The 12,667-nt window shown below is 30.0% G+C and overlaps 1 protein-coding gene across 1 annotated transcript; it reads left to right on the top strand.

The window, feature by feature from the left end:
* Nucleotides 1–3,092: 3,092 nt before the first annotated feature.
* On the top strand, nucleotides 3,093–8,851 carry LOC115975464 (putative laccase-9). The gene is made up of 7 exons (XM_031096249.1): nucleotides 3,093–3,510; nucleotides 3,717–3,868; nucleotides 4,359–4,603; nucleotides 4,697–4,822; nucleotides 6,335–6,923; nucleotides 7,738–8,090; nucleotides 8,429–8,851. Exons 1-7 carry the CDS (start codon nucleotides 3,406–3,408, stop codon nucleotides 8,560–8,562), a joined length of 1,704 nt encoding a protein of 567 aa, XP_030952109.1. The 5' UTR covers nucleotides 3,093–3,405; the 3' UTR covers nucleotides 8,563–8,851.
* The last annotated feature ends 3,816 nt before the right edge of the window (nucleotides 8,852–12,667 follow it).

The raw sequence follows: 12,667 nt of genomic DNA, 5'->3' as shown, positions 1-12,667 counted from the left end.
TATGAAGCAAAATGAATTCGTGCTTTTTTTGTCTTTTCACGAAGGTTATGTCTTTTCTCCGACTATGTGAATGGGGGCCATGGGGCACAAAACAAAATTTGCCGAATGGTAATAAGATATGAGTGTAATTTTTTTTACTGAAAAGATTTGAGTGTAATTGATTGATGGACGAGCCAATTGTTCATGTGAGATAAACAAAAAGAAAAAAGATGCCATGTCAAACAATTCAGCTAGGTGAATTATAATCTGTCTGTCTATAGTAGTGCAATCTTTGACACCTCGAATCCCATAGTTTGAAATGATTTATGAAAGGGAGAAAACGAAGACAAATAAGAAAATTAAATAATAAAAATAAAGCTTCTTTTCAGTTTTCCCATCTCCCTTTCTCTTTCGTCAAAGTTGGTGGGTACCATTGAATTTGAATGGCACCAGTATTGTTCCACATTCAAATTTCTACGAGTATTATTTCCTGCAATAAAAGACACCACGCGCTAGCAAAAAAAAAAAAAAAAAGACACCAAGCGTGCCCGAATTGAGTTAATTGCAATTGTCCACTCCCAGCTGTGCAGCCTGTGCCCATAGCCCCACTCTACCTAAAGCTTGGTGAAAGATTTTTATTTTTTTCTCCCCTTATCAAATGAGCCTTGGAGTTTTAAGATTCTTCTCTCAATTATTTTCAGTGGGACCAAAGTTAATTTATCCGGTTAAAAGTTGTTTAAAACATGGACCAGAAAAAAATAAATAAAAATCACGTGAAATTTTCCTATGCGTGCACTATTAGAGTTAACATTACAATTCATATAGAAACTTAATTATCATTGAAATTTTTCACCAAAAAAAATAAAAAAATTATCACTGAAAATAAATGAGGATCACATTGCACATTTCATAAAAAGAGAGGGCCCTAAAGTTCTACTACTTTAGAATATAAAACAAATAGAATTCGTAAATAGCATCTCACCTTCACCAATTGCACCCTCCCCCTTGCTTCCCCCCCTCCTCCTTGCACTTAAGAGGACACTCGAACTTAAATGTTAATGAGTAGCATTACATTCTTTCACTGAACCATCCATTGATTAATGGTTGATATTATTTACATGTGATATGATTAGAGATCACTCTTTATTAATGGAAATTTATTAGGTAATCCGGGAGTATATTTACTCTCTCTCACATGAGGATGGCTCTCATGGTAGGTGAGACTAACCTCTATGTGAGAGGGAGGGAGTATACTCCTAGAGTACCCAATAATAACTCTTTATTAATATGAGTCTATGCACTTAAAGTATTTGTTAATGAACCATATTAAAAAAGTTTTTATACAACTTTTATGGATTATATAAAAAACTGTTAAAAAAATTAGTTTCTTTTTTCCTTTTCCTATACAATGTTACTTATGATATTTCTTAAATTAATGCCCTTTGGGCATCCGTTAACTTTTTCCTATTAATATTATACTACTCATTCAATAGCATTTGATTAAATTAATATTTTTAAAATCTCATCATTGAACTAAACATTCTATTCATTTTTACCTACACACCAAATTTCATAGAAATTATTGTGTACTCCCGGAATACCATAAATGCGTATTTCCTCCTCTCACATAAATGGTGGGTCCTACTAATTAAATTCATGGTGAGACCCACCATTCATGTGAGATGGAGGAGTATGAATTTATGGTACTCCGGGAGTATCTAATAATTTTCCAATTTCATATCTCTTCAATGTTATTTACTATTTGATCAATAAATTTATATTTTATAACTATTTATAATTTTAAAATAAAAAAATAAAAAATTCTATAAGTAAACAATACAAATCAACAGTATATTTGTTTAAGAAAAACTTAACCAATACAAGGTTATTACACGGTAAAATACATTTATATCTAGTTAACATCACGCACGTGTATGCACACAGAGAGTATAAGGAGATAATCTTTTTTTATTTATTTATTTTTTTTATGAATGAAAAATCTTTATTAACATTTAACAAAGAAGAGCGACAAAAATACAACTAGCTGCCAGCCAGCTTCATCCCATACAACAGAGGCAAAATTAGGGGGCAGCAGCCAATATCAAAAGAACCAAAAAAATTACAAGATAAGGACCACTTTGTTATATTGGCTAATCTAAGAACCCAAGAGACAAAAACATTAGACAGAGCATAAAGCAGGACCTGCAGTATAAGGAGATAATCTATTACATTGTGTTATAACGCAATGTATTAAATTTGTCAAAAAAAAAAAAAAAAAAAAAAAAAAAAAAAAAAAACCCTCATACAATACAAAACTATTATTAATATATAACATTAACAAGAATTACACCAACTCTAATTAAAGCTATAACTCTATGCACACTAAATGTCTGTTTGACTAGCTTATTTTTTGCCAACTTATTTTACTATTCAGCTTATTTTTGCTACTACTCATAGGTCTTACTGCACTTTTTAGTACTATTTATGAGTTTTGCTGTACTATTTCAACTAACATTTACTTTTATCTACAGCACTTTTAACAAAAAGTTTTCAATTTCAACAAAATAAGCGGATCCCAAACAGATCCTAATTTTGACAAATTACAGGTAAAGCCAAAACTAATTCAAAACTGTGTTGATTAATTTGTTCGATGGATTTAGACTTTAGACTTTAGAGCCACATATATGAAATAATTGGAACTTGAATATAGTTAGTCGGCAACAACTTTCATGAGAAAAAAGAGTTAAAATCGACCGTTTGGGAATCTAAATAGTGTAAGTTAGAATACAAGACTTCTTCACGAAACAATAATCATTAATTTGAAATTTATTAATTCTTTCTGAAGATAAATTTAGGGTCTGTTTGGATACTGCTTATTGTTGAAAATTGAAAACTGGAAACACTGTAACAAAATAATTTTTAAATGTGTGAATAGTACCGTAGAACCTAGTTTTAAAGTTGTTTTTGTTGAAAAAAGTACTTACGAGTTCCGTAAATAATGCACGAGACCCACTAAAAAAACATAAACGCACAATACGCGCTTCCCAAACTCATTCTTGTTAAAAAATAGTCTTATAGTTCACTAATATAATATATTCTTCTTTATTAGGAGAATTAGCTTCATTGTTATATCTATTTGAATTTAAAAAAGAAAAAGAAAAGGATTGACACATAGGAACATATGTAAATATTATATATCCCATACTTTTCATGTGTACTCTGAACCCAAGTCTCGTCACTTGTCAGCCATTTGTTATTATTTGTTGATTAGTGTTATTACTAATTCTATAGTATGTGGGTAGGCATGTCTTGCAAAAGTTGAGTCTTTAAATACAGATCTTAAACGCCAGCTGAAATTCACAAGCAAGAAGGTGACTTTAAGAAAGAAAATATTTTCTGTCTGGGTGATCAGAGTAAGTTCGAGACATGGGATCAACGAAGACAAGTTTGATCCTTTGTTTCCTAGGGTTTTTGTTTCTGGATAGCCTGCTGTTTTGCTCGGCTTACAATGTCCACCACTACAGCTTTCTTGTAAGTGTTCACTATGACATTTTATGAGAATCAAGTTATCTTCATTACATATGTATGTTGGACAAGTTCTCTCTGTGTACAGTACTTGTGGTTCATTTCCCACCGTAAATGTTCAGATTACGAAGGGATTGATGTGCAAATTTGGCTGTATTAAACTATTAATGTGTGCCTTTTTTTAAAAATCATTGTCCATTTTGTGATTGTAGCTGAGGGAGACGAACTTTACAAGGCTGTGTACGACAAAGAGTATGTTTACGGTAAATGGTCAATGGCCTGGCCCAACCATTCATGTTCGCAAAGGTGATAAGGCATTTGTCAATGTTCACAACAATGGAGACTATGGTGTCACTATTCACTGGTAATGACTCTCTCTCTCTCTCTCTGGGATGACTGAGACACCGTTTATTTTCCGTGTTGGTAGAGTAGGTAGGATAAAAGTACTGTTTTTGTTTTTGCTTTTAAAAAACACTTGCTTTAGAAGACTAGGAAGTTCCTTAATCTAGGAAAGGAAGAGGAAAAAGCAAGCTTCTTTTAGTGTAAATTTCAAAGGGCATGAAATGATGGATTTTGGTCTGGGTTAAAATTACTTTCAAAGTTTTGCTTTGAGTTTGGTTTTTTTGTCCCTTTTTTTTTCTTTTCGTGTATATAAGTTATTGATTATTATTATTATTATTTTGTTATTGATTAATGTTGTACTTATAAAAAAGAAGCTCTTGAATAAAGTTATTTATTCTGAACCATGATAATCAACTAGTTTGAACTGCATAATCTAAAGACATCAATGGTATGGAATAAAAATTCATAAAAACTGAAATTAAAAAAAAAAAAAAAAAATCTTGTCTATGTAGGCATGGAGTGAAGCAACCAAAAAATCCATGGTCAGATGGTCCAGAAAATATTACACAATGCCCTATTAAACCTGGAAAGAATTTCACTTACGAAGTCATATTTTCTGACGAGGAAGGAACTCTTTGGTGGCATGCCCATAGTGACTGGTCCCGCGCCACAATCCACGGTGCCATAGTCATCCTGCCTGAAATTGGAAAGACTTACCCTTTTCCCAAGCCCTACGCTGAGCAAGTGCTTATACTTGGTATAAATCCTTGATAGTTAATGGCTATGAACTTTTTACGCTGTTAAGATTATATATACAACTAATTTTTCCCACTACTTCAATACATTGCAGCGGAATGGTTTAATGGAGATGTAAAGGAACTTATTGACGAAGCCACTTCAACCGGTGGTGATCCAACCCCATCAAATGCCTACGCTCTTAATGGCCAACCAGGATTTCCAAATAATTGCTCCAATGGTACGAACATATTTCAACCATGTATATTATATGACAAAATGAAAAGCCTGAGTGGCCAAAACCACAAAATCAGTATAGACAGAATATATTTTACAATGTTTTTTGCTAAGTCTATAATTTAAAAAAAAAAAAAAAAAGTCATAACATTTGCATAACACTGCATCCTAGTCTAATTTTTTATTATGAAAAATGCTAGGGTTATAAAAAAAAAAATTATACAAGTTTTTTTCTTAATACAAATTGTTAATGTGTGGTAAACTGGTCAAGAATCGGGAAAACCTAGAACTAAATGTTTTTTGGATTCTTTAGGGTTCGTTTGGTATATGTGTTTAAAAACTGAAAATTATTGTTTGAAAACATTTATGGAAATACGTGTAGGTGAAAAAGTGTATGGAAATATGTGTAATGTTGTTTAAAAACTGAAAATTGTTGTTTGAAAACACAAACCAAACACCCCTTAATCTTTCCTGTTTTTAAAACTATAGGTAAATGATTTCCGGTAAATAAGAGCGTGTTTGGTTTATCAGTTTAAACAGTAGTGTTCAGTGTTTAAACATTGAACACTAGTGTCCAAAAACAAAAAATGACGTTTGGTGTGTCATTCTTGTTCAGGGATTGTTTGGAAAATAGTGTTCAAAAATCAGTGTTTAAAATGATATTTTTGAAATCATCTCTGGCCTGTTTTTAAACAACAAAAACTAGTGTTTCAGTGGCAATTGTGTAATTATTTTGAACATTGTATGGCCCACGTCAGACATCAAAGCTGTACTGTCTCCGCAGTCTCACCCATACAATCCCGTTAGGCATTAAAAAAATATTTTTTGAATAAAAAAATGTTTATTTTGGTTAAAGGTGTCAGTTTTTTTATTTTATTTTTAAATTAAACACACGTACCAAACACATTTTTATGTTTTTTGAACACTAAAACATGTTATTTAAACTATGATACCAAACAGATTTTTTTGTTTTATAAATACTAAAAACACGTATTTTAACAATACTTTTTAAACTACAATTTTCACATCTTTTTAAACAACAATTTTTAAACTTTTTTTTTTGAAAAACGACAATTTTTAAACTCTATGACCAAACGGACCCTAAAACACTGACGTTAACTCTTAGTTATTGTGTTAAATAAACAGTTTTGTAAATTAATTTATGTTTCTAGTATTACTTTTTAATTATTTTATTTTATTATATGATGTCTGACTTTTCAACCATTTAAAAATATTATAACAATCTGTTGTCTGCTTAAAACAACTCATATTTATTCTCGAAAAAAAAAAAAAAAACTCATATTTTTTCAATGCGTGTTAGTAAATAGCCATTTACAGCTCGTAAAAAGTGTTATGAACTGTGTTGAACATTGAAACCATGTGATGGTTTTCTTGTCATTCAGGAAAAAATGGGTTTTCTTGTCGTTTATTGGCAAAGTAAAAAGTATTTATCTTGTTAATAATTATAAAGAAAGTGTTAATTTAATTGGGTGAGAACTTGGATTCAATGTTGCAGAAACATCATTTCGTTTTCCAGTGCAATATGGGAAGACATATCTCCTTCGTCTAGTCAATGCTGGGATGAATGAAGAAATGTTTTTCGGAATTGCAAAACACAATATAACAGTTGTGGCTCAAGATGCTGCATACATCAAGCCCATAACCACAAGTTACATCATGATAACCCCAGGGCAAACAATGGATATATTGGTCACAGCAAATCAAGCACCTAGTTACTATTACATGGCTGCTTCTCCATTCTTTGACTCAAGTGCTCCATACGATACTACCAACACTTCAGCTATTCTCCAATATACAGGCACTTATACAATTCCAACTACCATTCCTTATCCAACCCTTCCTAATGTCACAGACAAGGCTGCTGCAGACAACTTCACAACTCGTATAAGATCCTTGGCTAGTGCTGAGCACCCTGTTTATGTGCCCAAAAATGTCACCACACGAATTTTCATCACAGTTTCTGTGAACCAGATAGTTTGTGCCAATGCCTCGTGCGGGGGTCCAAGTGGTAATAGGCTATCTGCTAGCTTGAACAACATAAGTTTTGTCACCCCATCCACTGATGTCCTGCAAGCATACTATAAGTACGTACTACATCTACAACACCCTGTTTTTATTTTTATTTTCTATTTCTTAATTTCTTTCCTTCTCATTATACATACATATACACACATATATATTTTTGCTGTCTTTCTGATTTTGTTCTTTTTTAATCAACAACTGTTATTAAACGGTTATTCTATGGACACATACTTGGCCACATATTTTAACACAATTTGCACATTTATCAATATATAATTGATTAAATTATTTACTCACAGGTTTAGTATGGATGATTAATAAAAAGTAATCTAATAACCATATATCACTGTACTGTCTTAAAGTGTGGTTCTAAATTTTTTGTTCTTTGAAAATTGAAAATACTAACCTGCACTACTGGTACTATTGATATGACATAGAGTCAAAATTATATGAGCTAATAAATTTTTGGATTATCATTTACTCCAGGAAATATTTTTCTATGAGAAATGAACGATATTATATGGAAAAAAAAAATTTATTGTTATAAGAAGCTAATTATCACATTTAATTCCCCATAAATCTTGCACTTGGTAACATGGGGAAGTAAAGTATCACTAAATAATAAAGTGATTGTATCTCAAGGGTATATATAATATAGAGAGATGCTACATCTACAATATTTTTACAACAAATCATAGTTGGTTAGTTGTTATTGGTTCAAATTTAAAATTAACGCTAAGATTACTTTTTTTGTCCGGACAATAATAACTAGTAACAACTTGCCATTTAAGATTTGTTGTAAAAATGTTGTAAACATATCATTTCTCTATAAGATATTATTGAAAATGACCTAATTTTGAGCTTTTATATATGCAGGAGCTTGCCAAATGTTTTTGACAAGGACTTCCCGAATTTGCCACCCTATAAGTTTAACTTCACTGGAGACGTGGGTAATAATACATTATACCCAAGCCTAGGAACAAAGGCAAGGTTGATAAATTATGGTGACGTAGTAGAAATAGTGTACCAAGGGACAAACGTTGGGAATGCAGAGAATCACCCAATGCATCTACATGGTTTTAGCTTCTTTTTGGTTGGGACGGGTTATGGCAATTTTGGCCTTACCAATTCAACAAAGACTTACAATTTGATTGATCCACCAGAAGTTAATACCATTGGAGTTCCTAAGAATGGATGGGCTGCCATTAGATTCGTAGCCAATAATCCTGGTACACTTACTTTCTCTCTCCTTTTTTTAATTCAATAATATTATGAGCACAATTTTTCTTCATAACAAAATTCACAATTATTGAAGTAATCCACTAATAAGTGGTGAAGAACAAATAATATATCCATGAATGTCAGTTAAGTCCATTACTCACACCCACCACTTCAATGATTATAAACTAGTTTTTACCGCAACTCTAATGTGGCAAACCGTAAAAAATTATCTATTATTTACCATATTGCATTATTATTATTTATTTTTGAATGAATCTCTCTAACTTTCTTGCTGGCTATATGCATAGAAAATGAGAATGAGAATGACATGGTGATGTTTTTTCAGGGGTTTGGTTTATGCACTGTCATTTGGAACGGCATGCGAGTTGGGGCATGGACACTGTTCTAATTGTGAAGAATGGCCCCACCGAAGAAACAAGTATTCGGCCACCCCCAGCTAATTTACCTATTTGTTCTTAGATTGGAGTGTGAAAATTTAAATTAAAAAAAAAAAAAAAAAAAAAAAAAAATCTGCTTGGATCTCTCCGCGGAATCAATGCACGGAGCGTGATCTAAATAAGATCTTCCAAGAAAATTGTCGTTTGTGCAAGATGTTCAACGTGTAAGATGATAGTCGTTTAGAATTTTTTGAATTGTTCTGTTTTCTGTATTCTGTTTCTGGTTTTTGGTTTTCGGGTTTTGTTTTATTTTATTTTTGGATCTTATTTGTAGAAGGTATTGAATAAAGTATTTATGGAAATTTGATATCTATCTCTGTCTGATATAATATTTTGGTTCACCTATCAACCCCAAAGATCAAGTTTTTGTGTTTTTTCCTTTCTCCTAAGGGTAGGATTATACTCTCCTATCCATGTTCGGATTAGATTTCAATAGTGTTAGTCTTAGTCTCTTAGATATGATATTAACATTTTACCAAACCAAAAAAAAAAGAAAAAAGTAAAAAGAAAAAAAAAAGGATATTATGATATTAACATGTTTTAAGTAATGATAATCCCCAAAAATGGTGAAATTTAGAGCATGCCGATGGAATTATTGGTTAAATTTTAACTGATTATAACTCAAAATTTTACTTCGTCAATTTTTTTCATATAGGCCAATATTAACCTATTCATTTTTCTCTCTATTTCAAATTAAATATATACTTTTTAATTATCTCTTTTTAATTGAAATAAAGGATGATGCATTAAGGGGTAGAAAATTTTTCACCGCAAGCAGTGAGTTGTCAAAAAAAAATATAGGTATATAAAAAGAGAAGTTTCAAGCTTAGTGGATGAGTTGTCAAATAAAATATATGTATATAAAAGAGAAGTTACATGCTTAAACAGTGCGTACGTACATCTATTAACTTCTGAGCAAATGTGCTGAATTCCTGTCATGTGTCGAGGAAGTCATTCAATAGGGCCGTGGAAGTTTTGGCTATGCATGACTATATATATATATATATATATATATATATATAGGATTTTACTAATGTGTGTCCTTAGGACACACATTAATTTTCATTTTTAGAAAAAATTTTCTTGAGAATTGAAAAAATAATGACAATTTTTTCAATTTTCAAGAAAATATTTCTAAAAATAGAAAGCTTAATGTGTGTCTTAAGGACACACATTAACCGGACCCATATATATACATATATTGAGTTCCAGTTAAAGCCATTTGATTGAATAACTTCCCTGAATCACACAAATATTATATTAACGTAAAATATTTGATTGCATTTTAACGTAATTAGATTGAATAATTCAAGCAACCTGTTTTGCCCCCACTGAATGAAATAATGGAAAAACTGAAAAAGCACTTCTTAATTAAGTTCCCACGTGAAGAAATAAAGTAAGAAACTAGCCTCTGGGTGGTAAAAAAAAAAAAAAAAAAAGTTTTATTAACGGCACCTTAACAGTTAACAACAATCTTGTGCAACTTTTTGTTACATTTATTCTACTTTTTCAGCTTTTTGGTAATTGTCTAACAATTGTTTATCTTTTTTGGCCATTTTTTTAACAACTTTTTATCATCTTTAATAAGTCAGACCCAATTTGGGAAACGTCAACCAGCACCGCACAGTGGATTCATGGTTCATCACCGCAATTTTTTTTTTCTTGTCCCAATTTTTTCTTCTTTTTGTTTTGAATAATACTATAGACACAAATTATTTTACAATATTTTTACAAACTGATGATGTGACAAATTCTTACTAGTTCTAATATGGGTCCATCACTAACATTACATTTTTAATAACAATAACTATTTAAAAAATGTTAAAACTATATTAGCAGTTTATAAAAATATTATAAAATAGTTTGTGACTATATCATTACTATTTTGTTTTTACCTTTTTCACAAAAATTGCAAGATTCATTGCAAAAAATATATATATATATATATATATATTTTTTTTTTCCTGTAAGTACGGCATTATTCCATTATTGGTTCCCATATTATACACAAAATAACAAATTAAAAAATACTTAAATTATTTTACATGGTACTAAAGCCCCGTCAAGTATCTTTTTATTTATTTATCTCCACCATCTCTTGGCTCTTGCCTCTATCATAATATCAAATTCTAAATTTACTATACCCAAATTTTAAAGGCTTAGAAGAAGAAAGAAAGAAATGTTGAATTCTACCTATGTTTTAAGAACAAGTTAGTGTAATGTGTGTGTATACAACTCTATAAGTATATTGCTATATTTTTAACACTTTTAGATTTGTTTATTTTTTTTATTATTATTTTAATGAATCAAATTATATGTCAAAACTTTAGGTATTTAGATTAATCCCTTACTTTGATTGTTAAAATATCCGGAATGAAGAAATCATATAGCAATTTTAAAATATGTAAAAGCATCTATGATTATTGAGTAAATTGACATACGTATGAAAAAATAAGTTATAGTTTACCTTCATACTAGAATTTGTATGATAATTACATCTATTTGCAACTTTTTATTTATTTTGTTATTAATACCAATTAATATTTTTTAAGTTCATTTTTTATATATTTTTTTTATCAATCTTGTCCCCTAAATTAAAATCCTGGCTCCGCCATTGATTTTAATTTAAGTTATTTTATTTTATTTTTTACTAAGTATTTTATTCTTTAATTTTAATTATATTATTAAAATATTTATTTTTATTTATATATGATTTTTTTTTCAAAGTGAGCATCGCAGAAACATGTATTATAATAGTGCAAGTGTGTGCATATGCGTATATATAATGGCAAGGTCAACTCAAGATATTATAGGGTATAAGGCAACTACTTCAATTGAGACTTGTTCTTATATTTTGAATATTAATGAAATATTTATTTAACTTTTGGTTTTTTTTTCATTAAAAAATATATTTTTAGATTCAAAATTACAAATGAAAATGAATCCATTATATTACTAATGACTATACAACTAAAATAAACATTATTTATTGAGTGAAACAACCAAATAGTAAAAAAAAAATTAAAAAATTAAATATTTGATATCTCTAAATAAAATTTGAGTATAAATTTATTTACTAGTGGGAGATTAATGAGTTTTTTTAGTTTTGTGTGTGAGAAATTAATGAGTTCTACATTCTAAAATTGAGAAAAACGAACAGTCATTACCACACCCAATAAAAAGATTTTTCTTTGATAAAAAAAAAAAAACTACTTTTTTATTTATTGGTGTATATTTGGAGCTTAATTAATATTTATATTAGTACATGTATATTTCTATTGGTAAAAATTTGGTGGTCTTTTTTCAATTGGAGCCTTAGGTGGTTTCCTATTTACCTCACCAATTAAGTCAGCATTGTATTATTGTACTTATCATCAATGACTCCTCATTTGGAACTTTAGACGATTGCCTATTTGCCTCACCCTTTAGGTCGTTATTGTATTATTGTACTTACCATCGTGTGGTGGAGCCATGCTAGGGCAACGACCCTTTCAATTGTTTTCAAAAATATCAAAATATGTGAACTTCTATATGAGACGAAATTTTAAAACCAAAATCTAAGAATATGCGCTCCTAGCCCCGCTAATCTCTTGATTAATTTTTTATATATAATTATAAATAGTTATCTGGAAATTTTTTTTATTTTTACCATATCTCATAAAATGAAAAAGACAAAAAAAGGTTCAAATTGTTGCTTTTCTTAATTCAAAAGAATTTATTTGCCTTCCTTTGGCATTAACAGCGCAATTTCTCTCTATATGTCGGATTTGCTTTTTCTTCTTCTTTACTAAAAGTTGTTGTGCTTGACTTATATCTACATATTGCTTAGTCATGTTTTTGAGTAATACTATGTTCATAATATTTTTACAATACTTTTATAATAAATTTTAAATGGTAAGTTGTTATTTAGGGAAAAAAGTATTGTGGTTAGTCTAGATTAGAGCAAATAATAGTTTACCACTAGGATTTATTGCAAAAATATTGTAAATGTAACATTTCTCGTGTCTTTTACTCTCCAATTCTAAGAGGATGAATACATATATGGTTAAAAAATCATACACTTCCAAAGCAAACCACTTTTTTATATACTCCCAAGTGTATGATATGCCTCCTCTTAAATTCCTTAT

This window comes from Quercus lobata, chromosome 2 (genome assembly GCF_001633185.2).
Source record: "Quercus lobata isolate SW786 chromosome 2, ValleyOak3.0 Primary Assembly, whole genome shotgun sequence".
NCBI lineage: Eukaryota > Viridiplantae > Streptophyta > Magnoliopsida > Fagales > Fagaceae > Quercus > Quercus lobata.
The sequence above is the reverse complement of the archived record's forward strand: the minus strand, read 5'-3'. Positions and strand labels throughout refer to the sequence as shown.

Excerpts from the sequence above, each read along its gene's own strand:
- LOC115975464 (XM_031096249.1), top strand. The coding sequence starts at position 3,406 with ATGGGATCAACGAAGACAAGTTTGATCCTTTGTTTCCTAGGGTTTTTG. Across the intron at positions 3,511-3,716 it reads TCCACCACTACAGCTTTCTT|CTGAGGGAGACGAACTTTAC; the intron begins GTAAGTGTTCAC and ends TTGTGATTGTAG. Across the intron at positions 3,869-4,358 it reads TATGGTGTCACTATTCACTG|GCATGGAGTGAAGCAACCAA; the intron begins GTAATGACTCTC and ends TTGTCTATGTAG.